At 36.2% G+C, this 27,475-nt stretch overlaps 1 protein-coding gene across 2 annotated transcripts in view; it reads left to right on the forward strand.

The window, feature by feature from the left end:
• Nucleotides 1-25,949, forward strand: part of rab27b (RAB27B, member RAS oncogene family) — a 42,831-nt gene extending 16,882 nt beyond the window's left edge. Inside the window, exons 1-6 of one of the 2 annotated variants that reach the window (XM_046867378.1) lie at nt 6,241-6,384; nt 15,206-15,377; nt 21,589-21,674; nt 22,194-22,297; nt 22,425-22,548; nt 25,419-25,949. In XM_046867378.1, the coding sequence (XP_046723334.1) occupies nt 15,225-15,377; nt 21,589-21,674; nt 22,194-22,297; nt 22,425-22,548; nt 25,419-25,608 (657 nt within the window). In that variant the 5' untranslated portion in view covers nt 6,241-6,384; nt 15,206-15,224 and the 3' untranslated portion in view covers nt 25,609-25,949. Of the gene's footprint in view, nt 1-6,240; nt 6,385-15,205; nt 15,378-21,588; nt 21,675-22,193; nt 22,298-22,424; nt 22,549-25,418 lie in introns of those variants that run through there. The other variant, XM_046867377.1, reaches the window with a different exon arrangement.
• The last annotated feature ends 1,526 nt before the right edge of the window (nt 25,950-27,475 follow it).

Genomic DNA, 27,475 nt, shown 5'->3' on the forward strand with positions numbered 1-27,475 from the left:
TGCTCAGTAGCTCCTGGTTTCATAATCTCAAATGACTGTATAAGACTGTAGGAACGACATAATCTTACATTCCAGTGCTCATGAAATTAGCTCTCACTCTCCAGTGTTCTGTATTGTTCAAAAATGTATTATCACACCAAATGAGGATGGGTTTCCCTTTTGAGTCTGGTTCCTCTTAAGGTTTCTTCCTCATAAAATATAAGGGAGTTTTTCCTTGCCATGTCACCATGACTGCTCATCAGGGATAAATACACATCGCTCACCCTTAACGGTTAAATTCTGTAAGGCTGCTTTGAGACAATGTCTGTTGTGAAAAGCGCTTTAGAAATAAATGTGACTTGACTTGACCCCTGTGGCTGAATGAGCAAAAAGTCTACACGAGCAAATTCCAAAATCTAGTGGAACATCTTCCCAAAAGAGTTAACGGTTATTATAATAGGAAATGAGTAAATAAACTCAAGAATCTTACCGTCTACAAACTTTTGTCTAAGTAGTGTGTATATATGTGCAAACTCAGAAGTCTAATTATATACACGTGTATTATGTAACTGAGTGTTCCGTCTGCTTTTACATGCATCAGTGTTTGGCATTATTGCAATCTTAATTTTGGCGAAAATAATTAAAATAAATGCACCAAACCCTTTTAAATGCAAACACAGGCACGTCGTAATTGTTGAATGTAACTCCAATGTTAATTATGACATGTTCAGCAAAATGTGCCTTTGCGTTTGCATTTTCCTTATAAGTGAATAATTTAGTACGTTCTTATCACCTGCAAAACACATTTACATTTTTGTGCAAGGCAAAATATAATAGCTTTCGAAAAAAAATAACGCAAAAGCCAAGCAAAGACATTTCTTTAGCAAGTGTCTAATCGTCATTAAAAAAAAAGCCTGAAATGTCTTTTTGGAAAACCGTTTTTTTAAGTATAACATGAGAACCACCAGTGTTTCTTAATTCTATGGAGACTTCAGGACACCTGGAATACCCTCTCATAAAAGCTACCCAGCTAACAGTGTGAATGGAAATGGGATTGCAAAAGTGATTTATTTTGTAGGGAATACTATAGTATTGTGTTGTTTTATATACTGTAGGCTTTTTTTTTCTTTTGCATATCCCAGCTTGTTAGGAGCATTAAAAAAGTTTAGGGCTTTGCTTCGAGGGTCCTGGTACTGCGCCTTAACTATTGAGCTGCCACTGCCATTAAAATGCACTCCAACACTGGTAGGTGCAGGCTACACTATATTGCCAAATGTTTGTGGACACCTGTTCATAAGTACGGTATGTGCTTTTTGTGCATCGCATTCCACATTTGGTCCCGATTTCCTCTTATAATTCCCTCCACTTTTCTGGGAAGATGTTCCTCTAGATTTTGGAGTGTGCCTGTGGAGATTTATGCTCATTCAGACACAAGGGTAAAGATAAAGGTAAAGACAGATACTGATGTAGTTGATGGTGAGGTGGTCTGGGGTGCAGAGCTCTATAGCAGGAGATCCTTCACTCCAACCCATGAAAAAAAAGCACAACTTCATGGAGTTGACTTTGTGCACAGGGCAGTTGTCACGCTCAGGGCTAGCGCCAGCTACAGGCAGAGCAGACAATTGCTTAGGGCCTCGGGTTTGGCCTCCATAACTGTAACTAACCTATACACGAATTCACCAATCAAGACGGGCATATTATTTATATGGTTGCACCCATCACCTTGCATACTCAAATGCTGCTTTTTGTTGTTGTTGTTGTTGTTGTTGTTTGTTTTTTACAGAAAGGAACAGAGCATGAGTGAATTTGTTCAAAGGAGAAATCCCCATGCACCCCTCAACAAGCAGCTACTATAAGCGTTAAAATGTTTAAATCAAAGATAGTTAAACTCAATATTTGGTTTTTGTGCATAAATACTTTTATACATAATTACCCTGAATTTGAGTTTTATATAGTTTTAATAAGCAAAACATCAAATTTTTAAAAAGTCAGTTTTTTGTTGTTGTTTGTTTTAAATACGATAAATACGGGGGAAATTCATCCGAATAATCGATTATCAAAATAACCGTTATTTGCAGCCCTTCTATGTAGTGTATATTGTCCATTAAACAACAAAATCCACACACTTTTTTTTTGTCCATCAAATGACAAAATCCAAACACAATTTAGTGTCTCAGAAATGTTCTTGGGAGATGGGAGGAAACCTGAGAACCTACAAAGAACCTTCTCAGGCAGACAGTGTAAGAGTTAGTAAGTAACCAGAGTTTAAAATCCAACACTCTCTATGCACGTGATCCTCATCGGTATGACAAATGCAGTAACAAACACGTGCTGACTTGAACGCTCAATTTGTAATTTGTTTTTTTTTATTTGTTTGGAGTCTTCTCAATGAATTCATCCTGACGTGTAAAAACCCAGAGGCGCTGTAGGTTAAATATAGGATACACATTGAATCTGGGCTGATTAGCAGTGTTCTTTAAATCTGATGGACGTGTAGGTTTTGGGTCTCCTTTCTCCAACTACGATTTAAAATTGATAGCAGCAATAAACTTTTAGCATCATGGGACTGCAGAAGAGAATGAAACAGCACTGAGAAATTTCTGTGTCGGATCCTTATTTTATTACACATATTTCAGTCAATATTTAAAAAAAAAGAGGGAGCAGTTGGGTGTGGAGTGAGGTTTACTGGCACATACTGGGTTTTTACATTGTGTGTGTGTGTGTGTGTGTGTGTGTGTGTGTGTGTGTGTGTGTGTGTGTGTGTGTGTGTGTCACAGCCACATTGATTGGGAGGTAAAGTCATTCTCGCTTTGAGCTTTCCCTTGAGTCATGTCTCTCTCTTTTCTGCTCTTCCACATGATTTAGATGAAGTCACTTGCAATCATCAGCAATTCTCTACTGAGCTTGTCTGGGTTTTTAAGACCTCCTGGCTTTTTACTACTTAACATTGTTTGACTCCAGGCTCTTTATAAACTGAACAAAAACTGTAAAAACTCAACTTTTTACCGGTGAGATGAGTCTGAGGCCAGTTTCAGAGGCAGCTAATAAACCATTTTTTTTTGTCGTTTAAATGTTTGACATCCTTATTCATTCAGTTTGGTGTTGCAACCAATATGTGTGGAATTCACTGATGACCAGTGGCTTTTTGGTAAAGGTTTTTGGTTGAATCGATTATGGTGGGCGTTTATAGTTGAAGAATTTATGGTTAAAAGTTTTAGTCGAAGAATTTATGGTAGGAGGTTCTAGTTTAAGTATTTTTAAAAGGAGGTTCTAGTTGAAGTATTTATGGTAGAAGGTTTTTGTTGTAGTATTTACGGTAGGAGGTTCTAATAGTAGTGTTTACGGTAGAAGGTTCTAGTTGAAGTATTTATGGTAGGAGGTTCTAGTTGAAGTATTTATGGTAGGAGGTTCTAGTTGTAGTATTTTTGGTAGGAGGTTCTAGTTGAAGTATTTATGGTAGGAGGTTCTAGTTGAAGTATTTATGGTAGGAGGTTCTAATTGTAGTATTTACAATAGAAGGTTCTAGTTGAAGTATTTATGGTAGGAGGTTCTAGTTGTAGTATTTATGGTAGAAGGTTCTAGTTTTAGTATTTATTGTAGGAGGTTCTAGTTGTAGTATGTATTATAGAAGGTTCTAGTTGAAATATTTATGGTAGGAGGTTCTAGTTAAAGTATTTATGGTAGGACGTTCTAGGTAAAGTATGGTAGGAGGTTCTAGTTGTATTATTTATTATAGAAGGTTCTAGTTGAAATATTTATGGTAGGAGGTTCTAGTTAAAGTATTTATGGTAGGACGTTCTAGGTAAAGTATGGTAGGAGGTTCTAGTTGTATTATTTATTATAGAAGGTTCTAGTTGAAATATTTATGGTAGGTGGTTATAGGCAAAGTATGGTAGGAGGTTCTAGTTAAAGTATTCATGGTAGGAGGTTCTAAATGAAATATTTATGGTAGGAGGTTCTAGTTAAAGTATTTATGGTAGGAGGTTCTAGGTAAAGTATTTATGGTAGGAGGTTCTAGGTAAAGTATGGTAGGCGGTTCTAGTTGTATTATTTAATATAGAATGTTCTAGTTGAAATATTTATGGTAGGAGGTTCTAGATGAAATATTAATGGTAGAAGGTTCTAGTTAAAGTATTTATGATAGAAGATTCTAGTTAAAATATTTATCATAAAAGGTTCTAATTGTAGTATGTATGGCAGGAGGTTCTAATTGTAGTATTTACAGTAGAAGGTTCTAGTTGAAGTATATATGGTAGAAGCTTCTCGTCGAAGCATTTATTATAGGCGGTTCTAGTCAGTGTTTGTGGTAGGAGTTTCTAGTGAAAGTTTAGGGGTTTCTAGTTGCTGCACATTTGGTAAATATTTCCAGTCAAATCATTTAAGGTAGGAGTTTCTGGTCAAAGTGTATAAAGGAGGGGTTTCTGGTCAAAGCGTTTATAGTAGGGGGTTTTCTTGTCAAATTGTTTATGGTTGGAGTTTCTACTCAAAGCGTTTATTTTAGTTTTCTAGTGGACACAAAGTTTTTGGTTAGTTGTTTGTGATGTATCATTTAAAGATGACACTGATATGGTCCCAGGTATGTACTCAAAGCCATGACATGGCGTATATGTTTTTTATGTTCATTAATATGCACATCTTTGTCTGGAACTTTATTTATTTATTTATTTATTTATTTTTTAGCATTCTCCCTCAACAGTTTCTTACACTCTTAAACACACACACATACACACCTTGGTTTCCACCTTAAGTCTACAAAGGAGAGGTAGCTACTGCAAAATACAGCCCAAATGTGATATACATAGTTTTGATTATTCTCATTATGATGCAACCAGTGTCCTGTATAAGGCTATATTACAAATATTGACCTACTTGATGTAATGTAAATGTAAAATATTTGTTTCAATTTTCAAAAAAGTAACTGCTATTATTTTTAAAGGGTTTGAAGAACACAGGTTCATCATCTTTTATATAACAGATAAACTCGCATCTAAAAATCATATAGACCGAGTGACCTTCATAGTCATCTTAAAGTCCTCTAAGTGTATTTAGTAAATGCATTGTTGTTTCAGTTGGTAGTTACACACACCAGGGTGTGTCAAGAAGAGATTTGGAAATAGCTAAGCTAACAGACTGACACTTGGACAGCGTATGTGGTCATAGGTGTCTATCCACAAGGATATTTAAAACAGGGATATTTTATACCACTTATGTTAATCAAGGTTTGGGCACTGAACGATTCCTTGCATAGAAACATAACTGTATAGCAACAACATACACTTATTTAGCTTTTGATTCCTGGCCTCATATTGAACCATTTTAACAACAGATGAACAAAAGCTTTTAAAAAAGAAAAGATAAAACATCTCAAATCTGAATAGAGAGGATCTACAGATCTATGAAGGGGTATGAATATGTACACAAAGTAAGCTGCAAGCACAACAGAGGATTCCCTACATCATTTGCATTTGTTTTGTGTGCATAATACTTTTCCATAGTTTTATGGGGTTTTTTTATCCTCTGAAAACTTGGTTCAGCATCCGACAATCCGCCGGGTAACGAACCCAGATTTAAATGTACATTAAGCGTTTCAGAACGTCGTTCTTTTTGTGTCTCGCTTTTTCAAATTGACACAGTCTCACCACACTCCGGCTTATGTTGAACGAATAGGTGGAGTGCCGTAAACAAGCAAAAATCCGCTTAAGCGGAACACGTTACAATTATTTGATTACTCGAGAAGATCAAGGGAGAACTTTGCATGATGCGAGGTGGAGTGTATGAAACCACGGATGATAAAAATCTATTCTTTCACAGCGTAATTAGAATTATTATAAATAATATTTGCAATGATTAAAACAACATTCCAGTATTCCATGGACTGGACAATGGCTGTTGTGTAATGGTTTTGTTGGTTTCAATTTCTGTGCACTGACGCAGAATTAAGTTATAGTCGATGAAGTCACATGGTGGATGTCAAGGGTTTTACACCAATCAGATTTTTAGAACCAAACATATCTGATGTACTGTAAAAGTAAATTAATACGTTTCATTAGATAGGATATACTATTGTGTGTGTTATGGAATGAAGGAGGAATAATTAGGGTTTCTGTGTGTGCATGTGTGTGTTAGTGAGTGTGTGCTGAAGAGACAATTGCCTGCGGCTTGTTTCACGTTTCTCGGAAGACGTCAGATAGGACAAAGCTCCACTACAGAGGTTAAATAGCTGTGACTACGCGTGCACACACACACACACACACACACACACACACACACACACACACACACACACACAGGAACCTCAGTGGGCCTGTCCTGAGCAGGGGTGTGTTCTCTTTTGCCATTCAGCTGCTTGTGCACTCCTGCGGCTGCTTTTCAGCCACTGACAGTCAAACAGAAGGAAACACACAGGTAAGTTTTTCCACGTACATATTCTATACAATATACAAATTGAGATGGACATCACTTTATATGACCTGTTAATCGTGTCTTCAGAGCTTGTGAGCTTTAAGCACTGAAAGTGTGCTCTAATTGTGTACTAGTGCATGTTCATTTTCATGAGTAGACACAGGAATGTGATCACACCCATTTTCTACAACTCCTTTTCCTCTGGGGAAAATCTTTAAGCTTCAAACGGAATTTCTTGTAGTCACACTGACACAGCGTATATGAAGATGCAAAAGGTATACAGAGAATATTTTGGGTTTGGGAGCTTGTACAGATATACTGTGCAGTAAAAAAAGTGTGATCAGTTAGTAGCTTTGGAAATAGGAATTATATTTTGTACAAAAATATTGTGTGAGGCAAAACGAACACAAAAAATATCAACCATAATCGTTTTCGATCTTCCAGTTGTTTTTGCAAATTTTCCCCAGTTCAGGATATAAACGGGTGAAAGCATGTGACACGGCAGCAAATTGCTCATGGGTTTCCCTCCTTCTAGCCAGACAGAACAGAACGATTGTGTGTGCGTGTGTATGCATGCTTTATGATTGACCCATTTAACTGCTGGCATTTGTGTCTTTTAGGCTAAAGTTTATCCCTAACTCAAAACAGAACAATTATTAGGCCAAATTTTGTCTTTTCTTTTTTTTTTTGGAGCACTGATGAAGTTTTTCTCTATTAAGCCACTTGTAAATGATATAATTATTCATAGCAATGAAATTGAGTCCGTGTTCCACTTTTTAAAATGAAAATGGAGTCAGTATTCTACTCAAATACTGTGTCACAATACTGTATAAGTTTGTCCATCAGGTTTTGCCTGGACAAGTCATACAAAAGTGATTTCTATGCAGGTTAGAACATCTGGAAAGTGTAGAATTGCAAAAATATAAAATGTAGAAAAACTTTTGTCGAAACATTTTAAAAAGTTTATTTCTGTTGTCAGTGCCATAGCAGTTAATGCATGAGGCAGACAGAGACTCTGTATTGCAAAACATTGTATTGCGAAACCCTTTTTTTTTTTTTTTTTTTGCTTTTTCATTTCTACAGCTATTGAGATGACCTTGCAAAAACAAAGTGATTTCTTTTTTTTCAAGGAAAGTATCAATACGTGTTTTAGAGCAGTGCTCCCCAACCTTTTGCATGTTGGATGTCAGTATTTTCACGGATCGGCCTTTAAGGTCTGGCAGATAAATACAACAAAATAAAATGATACGACTATAAAAACTGGTATTTTCTAAATATAATAATAAACGTGAATCCACTGTGTTGTTTTTGTTCATTTTGCAAGCTTGGGGGTTTAAGTTTTGCGCTATTTTACTGTGTGTTAGCGACCGGAGCAGCCTCTTTAAGAAGGTAGCGGGTGGAGGTAAGACATGTGACCGAGAAAGCATCATGACATGCATCAAAAGTGAGTCATAAACAGATGTGGCAGAGAGAATCCGGTAATTTACCAAAATAAATCATTGTTTAGAATCAGATAATAAATAAAAATGTAAATAATGTAAGTTATGTATTCTTTCTGTGTGGCCCGGTACCAATTGACCCAACGACTGGTGCTGGTCCGCAGCCCAGGGATTGGGGACCACTGTTTTAGAGGATAATTATATTTACATCTGAAATGTAACTGTATTTGTTAAGAGACATAAATTGCATTGTATATTTGGAATGGACATGTATTGAAGCTAATGTTGCCTGAGTGGATTCTTCAAATTAGGTTTTCTTAAATAATATAGATTTGCCTTTAATTGGTCTGATTGATTAAAGCTTTGTACACTAAAATACACTTTCTTTAGGCTCGGTTAAGATTCTGGTTTTGTTTAGTTCAATTTAAAGCTTATTGAGCTAAGTGAGGACCAGATTGTACAATGTTTACAGCTTTGTCAGAGGGATGTTTAAAAGCATTTTAAATTACAGGACAGGCCAATACTACTTATGTTATGTTGCAATTTATGCAGAAACCTTTACTGTGGTTAACAAGATCACAAACAAAATGGGAATACTCCTGGGAATTAGTGATGGCAAGATTCACCGATGCACATCGGTGCATTAAAGTATAATTCTTAATTATAAAATGAAGTAAAATGTTAATACAGTACAGTTCTGTATACATAATATAACATTTTGGGGTGGTGTCTGTTTATCGTGTTTTTTCGTTTATGCGGTTTTGGAACGTAACCACCGTGGAGGATTACTGTAGATTTTATCTTCAGATATTGTTGTCGGACAAGGACTAGCAAAAGCTGTAATAGGATTGTGATCTGTAGGCCTTCTGGTTTGTCTAAATGTCACCCTCATATTGCATTTAACAAATGTCAGGCCTAATAATAATAAAAATAAAAAAAAAAATAAAAGAAAATAGCCAATTGTCTGAAATTGCTTCTTTATTACTTAAATCCTGCTGTTAAAAAACATTGTTACAATTGAATTCAAACAAATGTGTAGTCACAAGATGCGGTTATACATCGCATCTTATTATAGACAAAGATGTGGTTCTTTGGCCTTCTCAGGAGCAATTTATGTCACTGCTCCTAACGTTAACCATTTAATCTTTAAATGCCAAAGAATCTCTTCAGTCTGCTGTCTGGTTTTATTGAGTTACCGTTTAAGGTCAGCTGTTGTGTTTATGAGCGTGTGTATGTGTGTGTACGGTAATCAATGTAATTTGAAGTTATAATAGTGCTTAACTTCAAAATGCTGGGCGTTTGTAATTAACATTGGCACCTTAAAATTTGTTGAACTCTTTAAAGGATCCATTTATTTAAGCTTTGCGCATTTGTATCATTTTCCCAAAGGATTATGATACAAATGCGCAAAGCATAAATAAATGGATTATTTAACCTGTAGCACACTTGCAGTATCATCCAGTAAACAACATTAAATGTCTGGCAAAATTCTGTAATGCTGTAAATTTTCAAGAAAAAAAAAAGTCTGTTTTAATGGGATATTTCTCCGTGATGTCATTTCCCAGCAGGAGCAGCACAGTCACCATAAATCAAGCAGACATTCAAAAAGATATACTGGCTTGTATATAAAAAACAAAAAAAGAAAGACACTGAAAATGTTTTGGGAAATTTAAATAACTAAGTTCAAGAAAAAAAATATAAAAAGGTTAAGAGTGTCAGGAGTGTGAGGTTAGGAATGTTAGTGGGAATTGCTAAAGAGCGTCATAAGTGGTGTTACAACCCAGTCTAGGTTTAGTCTGCACAGAGTAACTAGCACTGGATTCAAAGGAATTGATATTTTTATTAAAACACAAAACCAGACACACACAAAGGTTTGCTATACAAGGTGTTAGTATTTTGTTAACACAAGTAGTATTATTTACATATATACACAACTGTACAATGGCATGTCTTCAGGGTGGGCCAAAGCCAAAAAAAGTCTGATCAGACCAAAAAATGTCTGATTTTGGAAGTTTTCTTACCTGAAAGTAAAAAAAAAAAACTAAATATAAGACTTCCCTAACTCCCTACTACAAACACAGAGATAAACTAACCCCACTCTAAGGGAGTCTAGTGTCTACAAACGTGGGTGGAATTGGTCAAGTGTCTGTGGAAGTGGTCGAAAGTGTTCTTAGAAATGGGCAAGATTTGTCAAGAATGTCTGTGGAAGTAGGTGGTATTGGAGAAGACTGTTGTTACAAATGGGCAGGATTGGTCGAGTGCCTGTGAAAGTCTATGCTGTAGTTTAATAGTGTAGTACTTTTGCTAGGTAATCTTAGACATTAGGAGGCAGGATTGAGAAAGTGTCTTAGAAAGTGGTAAAGATTGGTCAAGAGTGTTGGAGAAATTGGGAAGAATTGGTCAAAAGTGTTGGAGAAATTAGGAAGGATTGGTCAAGAGTGTGGGAGAAAGTGGGCAGGACCGGTTTTGAGTGTCTGTGAAAGAGAGTAGGATTGGTCATTGAGTGTCTACAGAAGTGGGTAGAATTGGTCAAGATTGTCTGTGAAAGTGAGAAATTGGGCAGGATTGATCCAGAGTGTGTAAGAAAGTGGACAGGATTAGTCCAGAGTGTGTAAGAAAGTGGACAGGATTGGTCCTGAGTGTGTAAGAAAGTGGGGAGGATTGGTCAATAGTCTTGGAGTATGTGAGCAGGAACAGTTATGAGTATCTCTGAAGGAGTGTAGGATTGGTTAATATGTATCTACATAATGTTGTTGAATAATTAGTTTGTTTATTTAACAGGGACAATACACAAGACATTGTTACGCACTGACAACCAATGGCGTCTACATTGGGCATAAAGCAAAAAGGTCGTTTGCAGCCCTCATTCCTGCTTAGGCTTTTAAATAAGGTCAAAGCAACCAAATAAAAAACAAAACAAGTACAAATAAATGGATGTATGCAAGCAACTCTGTATGCATAAGGTGTGCCCAAGTAACTAACAATAGCACAATGACACACATTTAACAAACACAACACACAAATCAACTTGCACTAAAAAGTGAGTGTCAGTGGCTGGAACTGGTCAAGCGTGTCTTAAGAATGTGGTCAGAAGTAGACAGGATTGCTAATTATGTAAGAAAGTGGTAAGAATTGGTCAAGAGTGTGTAAGAAAGTGTTAAGGATTGGTCGAGTGTAACCAATTGGTAAGAATTGGTCAAGAGTGGTTAAGAAAGTGGTAAGGATTGGTCAAGAGTGTGTAAAAGAGTGGTAAGGATTGGTCAAGAGTTTGTAAGAAAGTGGTAAGGATTGGTCAAGAGTTTGTAAGAAAGTGGTAAGGATTGGTCGAGTGTGTAAGAAAGTGGTAAGGATTGGTCAAGAGTGTGTAAGAAAGTGGTAAGGATTGGTCAAAGTGTAAAAGAACGTGGTAAGGATTGGTCGAGTGTAAAAGAAAGTGGTAAGGATTGGTCAAAGTGTGTCAGAAGTAGACAGGATTGGTCAAGAGTGTGTAAGAAATTGGATAAGATTGTTTGTGTTTGCAGAAGTGGCCAGAATTGGTCAAGAATTCTCTGGATAACGGCTCCTGCCAAATGCCAAACATGTATGTAAATATAGTAACAAATCTTTCCAAATCAGTAGCTGTTTAAAATTACCATTTATTTAATAACTGGCACAAACAGCTCTCTGTCAGTTTCTCTGTCTATGTATGTAATTAATTTATGTGCATAATATGCAAATGCAGTGCTGTTGTTTTGGCAGAAGGATTACTTATAAAGTGCAAGAAGTTTGCAAGTAAGCTAAAATCAATAAGCATACTTTTAGCATATTATCTGAATAAAGAAGCTAAGCAATAAGCTATGATTTTAGGGGGTTTCCTGGTAGCCACTTAACATGAGTATGATCATAACTGACACATTACCTAAAAACCTTATACATATATTGACCATCTATGGGGTACTGTGTAACTCAACTGCAAAACTAGTACAGATGTTGCTATTGTTTATTCATTCATTGTTAACATTATTAGCATTAGCATTTTGGAGGTAAATTGTTCCTTTAAGCCTTTGTTTCCTCTCACTGCATGGTTCCTGTGTAACATCGATCGCTCACAGCATTGTTAACCTTTCTCCTCCTCCTCTGTCTTCCCCACTACAGATGTCTGCTTGGCTCCTATAGAGAAAGCCAGAGACCCAACTGAGTGTGCGTGCTTGCAAGCGAGTGTGAGGAGGAAGAATGCCACAGTATTTCATAAATGGAAAGGTTATAGGGCTTGACATCTATATTGACATATATTGATGTGATATTTCTCAGCATCCGTAGCCTTAATCTGTGGATCAAGGCATTTTAATATAGCTAAATGCCTGAGGTTATTTCTGTATACTTTTAAAAATGTTTACCCCAAAGGATAAATATGTGGCAATATTAAAATTTGATTAGATCCTGATTTGAATTTCCTCATCAGACTGGTTAACTACCAAAGTTAAACTAGTTTAGCATGTTAGACCTGTTGCTAGTCATGTTGGGTTGCTTTAGAAAGCACAGTATTATTATGGAGTTTAGTTTAAAGACTAGCTTTCTTAAAGACCACGGAGAAAAAAAAGTGGGTAGAAAAGGATTGACCTACTTTTGTGGTGCCTGGCTAATGTGATGTTGAACAGGATGGTCTAGTAGATTAACCTCAGTCAGCTCCACATTTGCCCCCGTTGATGCCAGCTAACATTTGTTTGTTTGTTTGTTTGTTTGTTACCTAAAATATGTTTCATTGGTTCAACAAGTTGACTATATATGGACTGTATTATACCGTATATATGGGTGGATGGATACATTAGCCAGTCTGCTTGCTCACATCATATGTTATATAAAGTTCTACTCTTTTTTATTTGGTGACATAAATATGCTGATGTCTAATAACCTTTCTAGTTTTTGAATACATGAACACATTATTCATTAACATATATAAATTATTCCCAAGAGTTTTGGTGAGATGTTCTATGGTTTTCCTTGTTTATGTTTACATTGCTGTGTTATGGTCATGTTGGAAATTGAGTAAAACTCTAATGTTCAACTTCTGGGCATTTTCCAGAATTTGCACTGTACATTATTTTTCCCCCAGTTCCAATTTAACACAAAAGGTAGTTACTTAAGTCCACATAAAAGCTTGGGTAACCACCACAGGTTGACGAGACTGACCTGGATACCCCCCTTGTGTGTGTTTGCAAGCATGCTGAGACCTTGATCAAAGTCACAAAGTGGTAAATGACGCAGCATTTGCAGTAAATACAGCTGTCATACAGCAGGAGTCGAACATTTACCACTGAATATAAGGCAAATGTAGAGCCACATCACTAACAAAAATGCAGTTTTCAGCATCATGCCCAGGCTTGTAAGTGAGTCTAGCCCAATGGGGAGATCCAGTGGTGGGCTCAGTCTGTGTGGCCATGCTGGTATCGTGATTATGAAACCTGCACAGCACTCTTTAAGGCCTCTTCTACATGCCACCCTGGAACATTGTATTGTGTTGAGTTATAGAGACCCAATAGTCCATCAGACATCAAAGAAACTTACAGTACAGTAGAATTATATGATAGAGATATAATTATCATATTTCATTCTATTAATATAATTAATGATTATATAGTAATTTTATAGGAGAACAAAAAATAGAATTTCTTTGACAAGACAAACACTACAGTTGTACATGAAAACTTAATGTCACGTGGCTAAAAAGCTTTTGAAAACAACTGTTCTGGTTAATAGGTTTGACCTGAAAATATGCAAGTAATCAAAGTTATACCTGAAGTTTATTGGTTCTAAGAATATTTATTTTTAATGTACGACTATTAGCTTTTTAGAATTTTGAAACCCTCCTATGGGCATCCGTGACTTTCTGTTATCACTGAGGTAAAAATATGAATTGACCTACTGTACAGACCAAAGGTTTTACCATGGCTCAAAATCATGATAGACGTCAGCATGAAATGTTTTCTAGCAATGTTTATCGTTAAGATGTCTTAAAGTTAGACTGCAAGCAAGTTAGACTCTTCGGCAGTCATTTAGAACCCAGAATTACATTGCAATTTTTGACATTTAGTTTATTTTATATTGTCTGTTTATTAAAAACATTGATTGGGGAAAATGGATTCAAATGATATAATGAAATAATGAAAATTATAAAATAATCATAAATTGTGTTTACGTGCAGGTGTTGTAATTATAATAACGCATAATGCATGCTGATGCTATTCAGGAATTAGAGATGTTTCTTTTATTTTTAAGGCCAATTTACAGTAGATGTGTATTGCCATGTGTTTATTTCTGCACTAAACATGTATAAAGGTTATGAGCTGTTAAACACCTAAAGCTATTTGGATGTTTTGTGTCGTCTGATCACTCAGGCTCCAAATCATGTGCCGTCTCCTCTAAACAACACACATGCAGAAAACATGAAAAAATACTTGTGATTGAACAGGGCTTTCTGTGTTCTTTGCTTAATATGGGCAATGAGGCACAAAAGGTCATTGATGCTAATCTCTCTCTTTCGCTCTCCTGCTTCGCCTTTCTCATGAACTCTGTGCTTAAAGAGAATCAGTCTGAAGTCCTAATCCATGTCCTGTGACATTTCAAGGGTTAGAATGGTTATAAGAAAACCTGAATGGTCCTGCAGACTTTCCCATGGTGGACATTTTTACTTTTTGACTGTTATGAAGTGAAATGGAGACCTTTGGTAGGCTAAAACAGTGGCATCACATTATTAGAATCGACTTGTTTGTGTATCAGGATTTGATGTCTGTTGTGGCTTTGGAGTGCGTAGAGCAGATGCCAGGTTTTTTTTTTTTTTCCTCTTTTCAGTATTAATCACTTAATTTCATTATGTGCAAACATTTGTCACCCAGACACTGCCAGGCTGTGCTGTGATTTTCAATATCTTTGAATGTTTGTGTCAGTGTGTAACCCGAACCACATTAGTTTTATGAATGCAAAGCAACTATAACTGATCTTCAGTAAAATGTGTTAAGGCTACAGTAGCTGTAAATGTCTCATGAACAGGGGTTTACAGGCCGTATATGTCTCGTTGAAAATGGTACAAAAGTGATAAATTTGCTTTGTATAAAAAATAATAGTTTGCTTTGCATTTAAAATGCATTCACTGAGATTTGATGATTTTTGATTCTTCTGATTTCAGATACTGTAAAAAAAAATTATCTGGTATCTGAGCTTTATGAAATCACTGGAAAATTAAACAAATATGACCGAATCAAAGCTGCAATGGAGCAATTTTAATTTCCAATAAAGCAATATGTATTTATTTGAACCCCAATGGAGAATTCCAATAATCCTTTTTTTGCGTGTGTGTGTGTGTGTGTGTGTGTGTGTGTGTGTGTGTGTGTGTGTGTGTATTTTGATAGGTTAAGCGCAGTCAGCACTATGACTGATGGGGACTATGATTATTTGATTAAACTCCTGGCTCTCGGAGACTCAGGAGTGGGAAAAACCACCTTCCTTTACCGCTATACAGACAACAAGTTCAACCCCAAATTCATCACTACCGTGGGCATTGACTTCAGGGAAAAACGAGTGGTGAGTTTCTTCCTCTCTTCCTTATTTCCATCTTGTTTGAAATCCTAAATCATGAGCACACAAAGAAAAGGTCAAGAAGCAGCTTTATAAAAACAAAAATTGGGGTGATTTAAAAAAAAAATTAACATGTATTATATGTTCAAATTGACAAATTTACAATCAGATCAGTCCTTACCTCTGACAGCAGAAGGGTTGAAAACTGTTTCAAATGCTGTATAAGTACTCTTTGTTAAATGAATCCCTTACTACTGCACAATACTATCAAAAATGTACTCATGGACTTGTTTGCCTTCCAGCTCTGGAAATATTTCCAGGGAAATACATTAACTACTTAACAAGAAACAGGCAAACAATGGTTAACAAGAACTGTTGCATTTCTACCATTTCCTAGCTAGAACTGTTTCATTTGTAAATAAAATTGCGATTTTTCAATCAATTACTACCATAATGGAAGGACATGTAACCAGCCGGCAATGGTGTCTCTCAGGGTGGACGGTTTAGACTTTGGAGTGCACAGACATTAGATTTTGTATCATTTTAAATAAGGATCTATGACTCCTAACTAGAACGGAAGTAGATCAATTTCAGATTAAAATCTTGGCGCTTATTGTAACTCCTAAGCTTTTCATAATTCACATGAGCCTTCAGTATTTTGTAATGAAATCAGTTGGTTCTCTTTCGCAAAGTAATAAATGTAATAAATAAATGAGTCATTTAAACCCTGACCAGAACAAAACATTCTGAAGATACTGTAATATAACAGAGTGAATGCTTCACATGAGTCCTCACTCCTCTAGCTGCATTACTCCAGTGTTGATGATTGTGCTCTTTCTTTGTTCTGAGAGCTTCAAAAAACTTTTTGTTGGTGTTTATTTGTTTCCTTTTGGCATCCTAAACCCGTTTTTGTTTTAATCCTCTTTGTGTTGGCCCATGTAGTCATGATTTTCACTCTCTTCATCTTCATTTAAGAATAAAATGTGGTGGTAAAATGTGTTTAGATAGTGAAAGGGAGTGGTCACAGTGTGGTGTATGGAGATAAACTTCACCAACAATTCCCCTAAACAATTTATTCACAAACACTTGAAAGACAGATTTGTGGTTATGATAAGCCTATACAGTATTATCAGATAATCAAAGACAGATGAATTCCTTCTCTAATTAGAACACATTATCATACCATCATATTTGCTTTCTGAACATATTTTAGATCAAGTCCCTGTTTTGCTGTTATAGACTTTTTACCTGGTTTTTGGAGCCTGGGGTACAGTTGGTTTTCAGTGTGTTTAAGGGCTTTGTGCACGACACACATGTAGGGTACAGTTGGTTTTCAGTGTGTTTAAGGGCTCTGTGCATGACACACATGAAGGGGAGAGTAGATTGGAGACGGGTGAAGGTGGTTAGTAGGAGGGCGAGGCTGTGCGAGTGTGCTGAGTGTAGGAGGAGGTGGTTCCCTGACAGTCTACACTAATCCGGATACATTCGGCAACGCCGTTTTTCGGCTAAAAGCCCATGGCTCCACACTTAGCTTTTAATTGTTTCTCAAAAGTTGCTCATCGCTCCACAGAGAAAAATATGCGTTTTCAAACGAATCCATATTAGTCAAGTCAAGTCAAGAGGCTTTTATTGTAATTTCTACTATACACAGTGGTACACAGTACACAGTAAAAACGAGACAACGTTCCTCCAGAACCCTGGTGCTACACTAAACAACATAGAGCTACAACACAACACAAAGCTACATAAAGTGCATCGAGTGCAACCTAGTGCAAACAGTGCAGACGAAAAACAGTACAGACAGACAGTGCAAACAGACAATACAAGACAACACAAGACAATGCCAACCAGTTAACCCACTGTATACTCTAAATATACAGTACTCTGCAAAGAATTTGGACAGTGTGGACATATCCAAAAGTTATTTTTTCCCGTTGAGCTCGGAGCAGATACTCAGCGCTGATAAAAGAACGCTGCTAGACTGGATCTGCACAAGGTCAAGAAAAAGTTATAGTCATTTCAAATAATTATTTGATATGTTAAATATGGTCTTCAACATCTTTGGGAAAGTCTGCAGTCTGGTAAAAGTATGGAAATATTAAAATAAAAAATGTGAAGGAACCTTCCTCAGTGGTTAAGATATTGGACTTCTCATTAGAAGGTGGTGAGTTCAAATCCCACCACCACATAGCTGCCACTACTGTTTCCTTAATCAAGGTCCTTAACCCTCCACTGCTCAGTTGTATGATTGAACACAAACTCTAAGCCATACAGTATATGTAGGTTATAAGCTCTGCCACATGTATTGGGCTTGTAATAAAGTGTATTCACTGACACTAAACTTTGTCAGTCCTTATGTATAAAATGTATTATTAATGGTTCTCAAAAATTGTTGATAAGCCTTGGTGCCTGTGTGTGATGTGTTTAGGTGGCATAGCTCATGATTATTAATGCTATTGCATACAGACAATGGAAATTTCTGCTACAACCTCAGTTAAAAAGCATGTAGAAATTCTTCTTTAGGTTCAGTCATCTGGTTGAGTGCACTATAATTTTTTTATAGGGTCTGTAATCAAATATTTACATCTCTGCCTTTACATGTTCAGAGACTGGCATTTAGACAGATCACGTTATAGGATCATGGATTAATTTATTTAATACAATATTGTCTATTGTGAAAACAATAGGAGCTTTTGGCTGTTTGTTGTTGTCATTAGGTTTGAATCGGTCGTTCTAACGTGTTCTGCCTAGTGGTGCAATTCATAATGCATAAAATCTTTGAGTGCTCATTTCATGCCAGAAGGATTTGAAACATTTTATTTAAACATTATTTGTGTCAAGTGTGCATCACACACTCGGTGTGACCCTTAATGCCACTTGGTGTTATGTAATGTTGTGTAGATCTTAATAGTCAAAATAGACAAACGAAATTTTTGTTCCCCTTGTAATAAAGAGCCTGGCACAAGCAGTGGGCGCTGATAAATCTTTGCTCAAATTGGAGAGGTGGTCTTTTACAGCATGAACATTAAAACTTTTATGTTCAAACGTTCAAAATTACTAATGTTTACAGTCCAAGGGTTTAGTGGGATTTGGTGATGCTAATCATTATGTGATTAAAAACAAACTGGGATTTGGTTTGGTTTGGGTATTTGGAACTAATAGGAGAATTGTGGCTATAAAGCCAGGTCAGGTCTGAGATAATCGGATTGTAGGGGAAGATGGCTAGTGTTAAAAATGCCTACAGAGAGCTCGCTAGGAGAAGTGAGGTGTGTGAGCTCCTTAGTGCCCCACAAGTTTTCACAGCATGCACCTGGAAAGGTGACTGGAGATCTCGGAAGGGCAAGTCGAGCCGGTGGGTCTTTCACTAATCCTAAAGGTGCACCAGAAGATGGATGCAAGAAAATCCGATTGAAACATTTAGGCATTACTCACACCAGACAAGGAGGTGCAAGGTTGCATTGTCGCTCCTGATTTAAACAGTTATATTCTCTGGCAATGGCTTTTGGTGATCTCTGGTTGGTTGACTTATATCTCCACACTTAATATTCACTTGCAGCCACTTTATGCTGGTCAGGCAACCTATTCTGTGGACACTGGGGATGAGGGTGGAATACACCCTGAATTGGATGCTAGTCCATTGTATGGCATACACATGCATATTCACACACAGGGCAATTTCTCTTAGGCAGAACTCCTACTGGTATGCATTTCAGAGGTGTACATGTAGAGTCCAGAGGAACCACACATGGACATGGGGAGAACATACACATAAACTCAGCATAGACAAAAACTTGAGCTCAGGATTAATCCAGAGCGCCTGGCGCTTCGAGGCAGCAATGTTAGGTACTATTCCCCCATGCCATTCGAGATTCCTGAATATTAAAGGGACAGCTTCATTTCAGAACCCAGGTTACTTAGAAGGCTCTGCAGACTCAGGCACCAAAAAGCACTTCTCTCAGCAAGACAGCTGTTGGACCTCTGTTACTGTTGAATGCAGTAATCAGAGCAACTCCATTTCTTTTCTGCCCTGGAACATTTGCGCCATGAGAGTGGCATAGCAATTCCTTACCTTCTTCTTCTGGCACATCTACAGAATGCTCTTAAACAGTGGTGAGAATCGCTCATAATTTTGTGTGATGGTATATTCTGAAAGTTCAGTAGCCCAGTGAGCAGTGAGAGTACACCGTAAATTGTCCATTCAAGTAATCGCAGATAATTGTGTTAAATGAAAGGAGAAAAAAGTCCGGAAATGGTTTAGATCTTTCTCTCTCTCTCTCTCTCTCTCTCTCTCTCTCTCTCTCTCTCTCTCTCTCTCTCTCTCTTTCTCACTTTCTTTTTAACACACACACACACACACACAAAATGCATAAACATATCAGAGTACTGCTTATATCTGCCTCGTTTATGTGTCTTTTGGAGTATTGTTAAAGGCGTCTAAATAATATTGTATCTGCTACTTGTTCAGGGGGAGGAATAATTTCGGTTATGGGAGATTCCACTCATTGTTTATCTTATTGCGTGGTTTGTTGTGGAGATTATATAAAAACGGTTATAAATAATGTATCAGACATAAAATATATGATAACAATCTGCTACATATTTTCAGTCATTCTTCTCTCTCCTTTTTTTAAAGCTTTTTTGTCTGTGATTTTTTTCTCCTCAGGCGATGATGAATAAATTAATGATTTAGATTTTTTTGGGTCAGTTTGATCTGATTGGTTCAGGTGGGAACTGGAAGGACAATGTTCATGGGTGGCTGTGTAAAAATATAATAAAGTAAATGTGGGACACTCTGGAAGAGCTGTTTATATTGTGATATCTGAACATACAACAATCCTTGAATGACATTTTTTTTAATGTGGACACAATTATTACACTCGTGGGTCTTTTCTAGACTGTGACCCAAAGATTTGAACATAATTATAAAGGATGTATTTATATGCTGTACCATTACAATCTCTATTCACTGGAAACAAAACATGATCCAGCATTTTGTTTAGTTGTGAAGGTATAGGCATCTAGAATGTATAATGATTTATGCATAAATGAAATATACAAACATTAGAAACAAGCATTTGAACGCAGTAAAGCCGTAGTAAATCACATTTGAAAACGAAGAAGTTACTGTTGTAGTGGTGTGGTGGTGTACAAATGCTATAAAAGAGAATGGAACAGAGAAACGCAGCAAGCTAACAGTTTTGATAAAAAAAAAAAAAACAGTTCTACAGTGTTTTGGAGAACATGTGCACCTAAATAGTTTCATACAGTATATAGTTTAGAGTGTACGGCTTCTGTTCTCTGTAAGAAGAAAGGTTTATACTGTAGTATAATAAGTGGGCTGCATTGCTTTATATGACTAATATATTCATACAACAACATGGATTATTACCATTATAAGCACTGGATTAGTCTGTTTTAGTGTGTGTGTGTGAGTCATGTGCAGGATGTAGGGTGTGTATATGACGGCATGTGACTGTGTTTTGTGTGTAAATAATGATTAATTGGATTAATACGGTGTGTGTGTGTGTGGGTGTGTGTGTGGGAACTCAGTGTGTTTTTTTCTATATCGCTATTATCTACCAGCGTGTGTATGTGTGTGGGTGTAAAATACAGGATGTTGCATGAAAGCATGAATTTTCTTTCACTAATCACCTTATTTTCTGTTATCTGGTGTGTGTGTGTGTGTGTGTGTGTGTGTGTGTGTGTGTGTGTGTGTGTGTGTGTGTGTGTGTTTTGCACATAAAACCAGTGCCATATGCAAAAGCTAATGAAGAGAGAGAATCCATCACTATACACATACACACAGTTATTGAGTCAGATTCAAACAAACTCAGTGGGTGACTCGTGAACACACACACACACACACACACCTGCACTTAAACAAATTTCAGCTATGTAAATAGTGATGATCTGAATGAGAATTAAGTATCATAAGAGTTATGTAATATTTGGTTTTTGCTTATTTTTGCATGCCGTAGGCAAATAACTCACCTCAGAGTGATGTCATCATTACTCCACCTTTATTACATTTCTAATCAAAACATGTCCTGTCATATTGTACTGTGTAATATGAATATGTAGAATAATATATGACATCATTAGTAATACTAGAAGTGGCCCATATGTGGAAGAAGTATAATTAGCAAATATTTTAGGTTGTTGTCCCTTGCGTTGGTATGGTGATGAACTTATGTGTGTGTGTTTGTGTGTGATGTAGGTGTACAGCACTAACAGCTCGAATGGAACTACAGGAAAGACTTTTAAAGTGCATCTGCAGCTCTGGGACACAGCAGGACAGGAGAGGTTCGACTTTATAATGCTCAAATATTTCATTAGTTGAAATATAAGATCATAAACATCCTGGTTTATTCACGGAGAATCTCTTTAAAACTTCTCCCTATTTTAAAACACTTGAAATCAAATGGATTCAATGGTCTTGAATTCGACTGAAATGTCTAAATCATTTCAGAACAGATAAACTGATCAAATATATAGATTTTAGGATCAGTTGAAATTCTTCTGTATCTTTTACAATTGTCTGATTATTTAATGACTTTAAATTCAACAATTTGAATGTAATCTTTTAACTAGCAATAGAGACAATACTCCTACTCCAAAACTCCTAAGACAAGCTTTTGGTTTAATAAAGAAAATGAAAGTGCTGGCAAATTGATGTGGTTAGAAAAACTTGTCTTAGTCTTAATGTTCAATCATTTTGTGCTGAGGTCTTTTTTGAACTTTGTTCATTGTTAAACAATGTTCATGTTAATTTATTGTGCAGTATTATTACTCTTGATATTAATATTATCATCTTCTTCACAGGTTTAGAAGCTTGACGACAGCTTTCTTCAGAGACGCAATGGGATTTCTGCTCATGTTCGACCTGACGAGTCAGCAAAGCTTTCTGAACGTCCGCAACTGGATGAGTGAGTAATAATCCTAACAGTAATAGATAATGTAGAAATCAAATAGATTGCGGTTATCAAGAGAGAATCTTTATCTGTTTCTCAACTGAAAATGAAACACGAGTTGATGAATTGTTTGAATGTGAAGGTCAGCTACAGGCAAATGCCTACTGCGAAAATCCGGATATCGTTCTCATCGGAAACAAAGCGGACCTGGCGGATCAAAGAGAAGTCCAGGAGAAGCAAGCTAAAGAACTGGCGGATAAATACGGGTGAGTGTTAGAGGTAGAGTCAAGTGTGAAAATCATTCAGCACTATCACTTTATCATTTTAATAAAGGTATTAAAAAAAGTGAGTAAATATAATTAGTACAACCTTATGAATTTTATCAGTATTAGATATTAGTGAAAATGTTTGTATTGTTGATGAACATACTCTCCCAGATTCATGGCAGAAAATACACTCCTCACTCGACCTGCACATGAACTCACCGATTCATTGCAAAGTGTCGTTTAGGAATGATCAACTATCAAACGCTGTCAGAAAGAGCCTGAGAAAGAGCTCTTCTGACTGAATAGAAAATGCAAGTCAGTTATGAATCATGATAATGGAGTCTTGTGTTAGAACAACAGAAAGCTGCAGAGGAAACTAAAACAACTGACATATCATTAGATTCCTTCATTCTGCTTAAAATCTATTTTTTTCTTCATACAGGTGATGTGGGGTGTTTAAAGTACCAGTTCTATCTGGGGAATTGAATGTGTAAATGTAGCAGTTGGTGTTGTATTTGTACTTTATTTAATTTAGTGTTATGGAGAAATTTTTGTATTGTTGATGAACATATTCCCAGAGTCACAGCAGAAAATACACTTATTACTCGACCTTCACACACCTACTAATTGCAAATTGTAGTTTAGAAAATATCAACTATCAAAATTGGAAAAAAAAAACATCTGGTCTTTCTTGCAGCGGAAAAAGCTTCAAGATCAGAAGCAATGTTCTAAAACTTCACTGAGCGTCGAGATCATTAAATACTCCGCAGTGTCTTTTTCTGTAGTGTGACGAGATCTGAATCCTGACAAATAAATAGAAACAGTAATAAGACTCAGTAATCTCCTAAACTAACACTGTCTGTATTTGATTTAAAAGGCATGTTTATTTGACTTGAATAACAGTGTGACAGCAGCAGCTTTCGACATCTGCTACAGAACATGCTGAGAGTCTGTAAGTAATAGAAATGAAGAAATGGGAAGCAGGTCTAGAGAACAAGTGGTGGATTAGAGTGAAGACATCATTTTCACAAGCTTCAGTAAAAAAAAAAAATAATAATAATTTTTTAATACTCTAAAACTTTTCCAAGTATTTCAGATCATCACATCAGGCAGAGCACCGGTTGGACTGGATACATCATGCTGCCGCTAGTTGTTGCTTTCGAAGTTTTACGCATTTTGACAGTCTATACGTGCAGAAGGTGTTAAAAATGACTCCTCAGCTGTAATTGTTCGTAATTAATCGTGTAATAGTTTTTCAGTGGTTACCTTTGTAGCTTTAATGTTGCGCTCTACAGTCCAGTGCGGTTCTATTGTAATCCGACACATAAAATATCTCCACTGTAATTATGCAGTGAACCTTCACGGCTTGCTGCGTGTAAGGGCTGTAATCACGGTGTCATTTTAATTCAGTGAAAGATGAACTTTAGGGAGAATTTACATTCAATTATTCATTTACCTCCAGCGATTGTTTATCTTGATCAGGGTCATGGTGAACCAGGGTTTATTCCAGGAATATTTGTCACAGGAATACACTACTAAAGAAAGTTTAGACTTGCAAATCTCTCTACAGCAAACTTACTGCAGGCTGGGAAAGTAGAGGGAAAGAACCTTTGAATTGCTAACCAAAGCTCAGGATTAAACTTCAGACTCTACACACAGAAACACTACATAAAGCTGTCACTACATACAGATCGTACGCCGGGTAGAGCATTACAATGGCAGTTAAAAGGGGGCAAATATTTTTAAAACTCCAAATATAATATAACCTGCCAAAGATCATCAACTTTTATTCAAACAAAACATAAACCACACCCCATATATATATATATATATATATATATATATATATATATATATATATATATATATATATATATATAATTTTTTACATTATAATTATTCCAGGATCTCATTTGCAGACTTGCTCTCTCTCTTTTAGGGCCACAGGTCAATGACAGTGAACCCTAATTATTTTGTTCCTAAGGGAGGAAACAGAAAAGTGCACACTGTCATCGAGAGTGTGCAAGTTTGTATACAGATAATGTCTCAGTCATCCATGGCTGGGAGCAAAATGTAGCAAACTTGTTAATAGACCAGGCTAAAGTGGGACAAAATGTAATAATAATGTAAATGTACAAAATGGAGATGAGCTTCCTTTTGGGGTTTTTTTCTGTTCACCATCTTTATTTTTGAAGATCTACAGGAGGAAGTGCATAGATCAGTCATGTTTTAAAAACCTAAACGCAACTTTCAATTGAAATTGCAATTCTAATTTGTATGTTAGACCTTTTATTGCTAATCACAACGCAGTACACAGCCAAACTACAAACACTCAAAAGATATGTGTTTTTACTTTGGCTGCTCTGCTGCAGGGTTTCCCAATGAAGTGTAACTGCATAAATAAACATGACAGTCGAGAGTCCGCAGGAACGATTTTAAACGGTGGGAACGCAGAAGCCGCGCGCTAGTAAACAGAGTTTTGGTTTATGGTTTGCAGCAAAACAGCAGGTTATGTGATGTAAATTGCAGAGAGAGACGACAGCCAGGCCCTTTATAGTTTCATTATTATTATAAAGGCCACTGCGGACGTGAATGGGGTAAAGGGGCAGGTGTGTGTTCCAATCTATAGTGAGTGGCCATGTGGATATTCATTTGTGATGTGTATCTCAGTGGACTATTCATTCAGTGTTTATTATGGAATATCACCACATTATGTTATTGCAAATCCTGGATTCAGTGTGTTTTAGTGCTGTCATTTAATCTGGAGATATTTCTTTAACATTTGTTTTAATTGACCAAGCTTCAAGCAATTTCAGACTTCCTTAAACATCCCATTCAACATTGTTAATTGTCCCGTCTCTCACTTCCAGCATCCCGTACTTTGAGACGAGTGCAGCCACTGGAGCAGCAGTGGACAAAGCAGTGGTCACTCTGCTCGACCTGGTGATGAAGAGAATGGAGCAGTGTGTCGAAAGACCAGATAAAGTCGACGCACATCACACAGACAACACCAGCAAACTAAGCGCTGCGCCAACAGCGGAGAAAAAATGCGCCTGTTAGAAATTGCCTTATTGCGCCCTCGTGTGGACGGCGTGTGGAGCTACGGCTCATGTCCTGTACGTACAGTACTCGTGTGGTTATGAAAGCAGGGCGCGGGATGTGTTTGTGAAAGCATTTAAATGTATGAATATTTTTTTCTTGTTCGTAGTACATCTAGTGGTTTTTGCAGAAAAACAATCTGGTTAATAAGCTTTGTCTTTTCCCACGTTATAATTGGTCATTTAAACAACCGTTTAAACAAGGAAATTCTTTCTAACTATATTTATTTCTTTATAAATAGTTTGATAGTTTTTTTTTTTTTATATTCAGTTTTTACTTGCATTAAAGCATGGGAATACTTATTGCCTATTGTATGACTGAATGTATGGATATAGTTCAATGTATGCTTTCTGCCCTTTAATTACTCATTGATAGATACACACAATTTTTATATATATATATATATATATATATATATATATATATATATATATATATATATATATATATATATATAAAATTGTATCTCCGATGCAATGGGTGATTCAGTGTATTTATCTTTCCCCCACTGTATTTGTTTAGAGTATTTAAGACAAAGCTATACTAGATATTTCAGTTTAAATAATAGAAAATTACAAATTATTTAAGTAAGAATATTTATGACAGAAAATCTATAAAGATTTTAAATATAGTTGAGATTCTACTTTTACTGTGCCATTCATTTTCCAAATGTATTTTATTTTATGTTTGTTTCCATATGTCTCACTTTAAAATAATTATCATTATATTTTGCAGGGGTTTTTTTGCCCCCAGAACCATAAAACACAATTTACTTCATTTCCTTAATACATACAACTTCATCTTAGGTTTCAGGTTAAAATTTTTTACAGACAATGCTGGGTTTTATTCTGTCGTGCTGATGTAGCGTCGTCATGGAAATTGTATTTTTAGTATTCGCCCAAATATGTTGAGAAAAAGGAACAGATTAGGCTTGTTTCTAAAATATTGCATGCCTTGCCTTGGCTGTTAGTATATAATTAAAGGAATATTTTGCTCCAAAGATAATATATAGATATATAGGATATAGTATATGATATATAAGAATTTAACTACAATGGTTATATACTGAGAAGAATTGCATGCAGTGCATCCAGAAAATATTCACAGCGCTTCACTTTTTCCACATTTTATGTTACAGCCTTATTCCAAAATGATCCAAAAAAAGGATAAAAAAAAAAATACCCCATAATGTCAATGTGAAATAATTGTGTTTGAAATCTTTGCAGATGTATTAAAAAAAAAAAAAAAAAAAAATCACACGTACAAAAGTATTTTCCTTGCTACAATCCAGTCTCTGAGGTCTACAGACAATTCCTTGGTCCTCATGGCTTGGTTTGCGCTCTGATATACACTGTTAACTGTGTGACCTCATATAGACATGTGTGTGCTTTTCCAAATCATGTCCAATCAGCTTAATTTAGCACAGGTGGACTCCAATCATGTTGTAGCAACATCTCAAGGATGTGGAAATATGATGCACATAAGCTCAATCTTGAGTGTCGTGGCAAAAGCTGTGAATATTTATATATTCATTATGTACATGTTTATTTTTAATACATTTGCAAAGATTTTAAACTCGCTTTTTTCACGTAGTCATTATGGGGTACTTTTTTTTTGTAGAATTTTTGAAAATAATGAATTTAATTCATTTGGGAAGAAGGCTGTAACATAAAATGAGGGAAGAAGTGATGTCTGAATATTTTCCAGATGCACTGTACATCCAGCGTTAAGCATAGCACATACAGTATAAACAGTTTTGGTGCTTTTGGGTAAAATATTTTTTCTCTTTTTCAGTCTTTTGATGTAATGTGTTTCCAAAACAATAGTT

Source organism: Silurus meridionalis, chromosome 15 (genome assembly GCF_014805685.1).
Source record: "Silurus meridionalis isolate SWU-2019-XX chromosome 15, ASM1480568v1, whole genome shotgun sequence".
Taxonomy (NCBI): Eukaryota; Metazoa; Chordata; class Actinopteri; order Siluriformes; family Siluridae; genus Silurus; species Silurus meridionalis.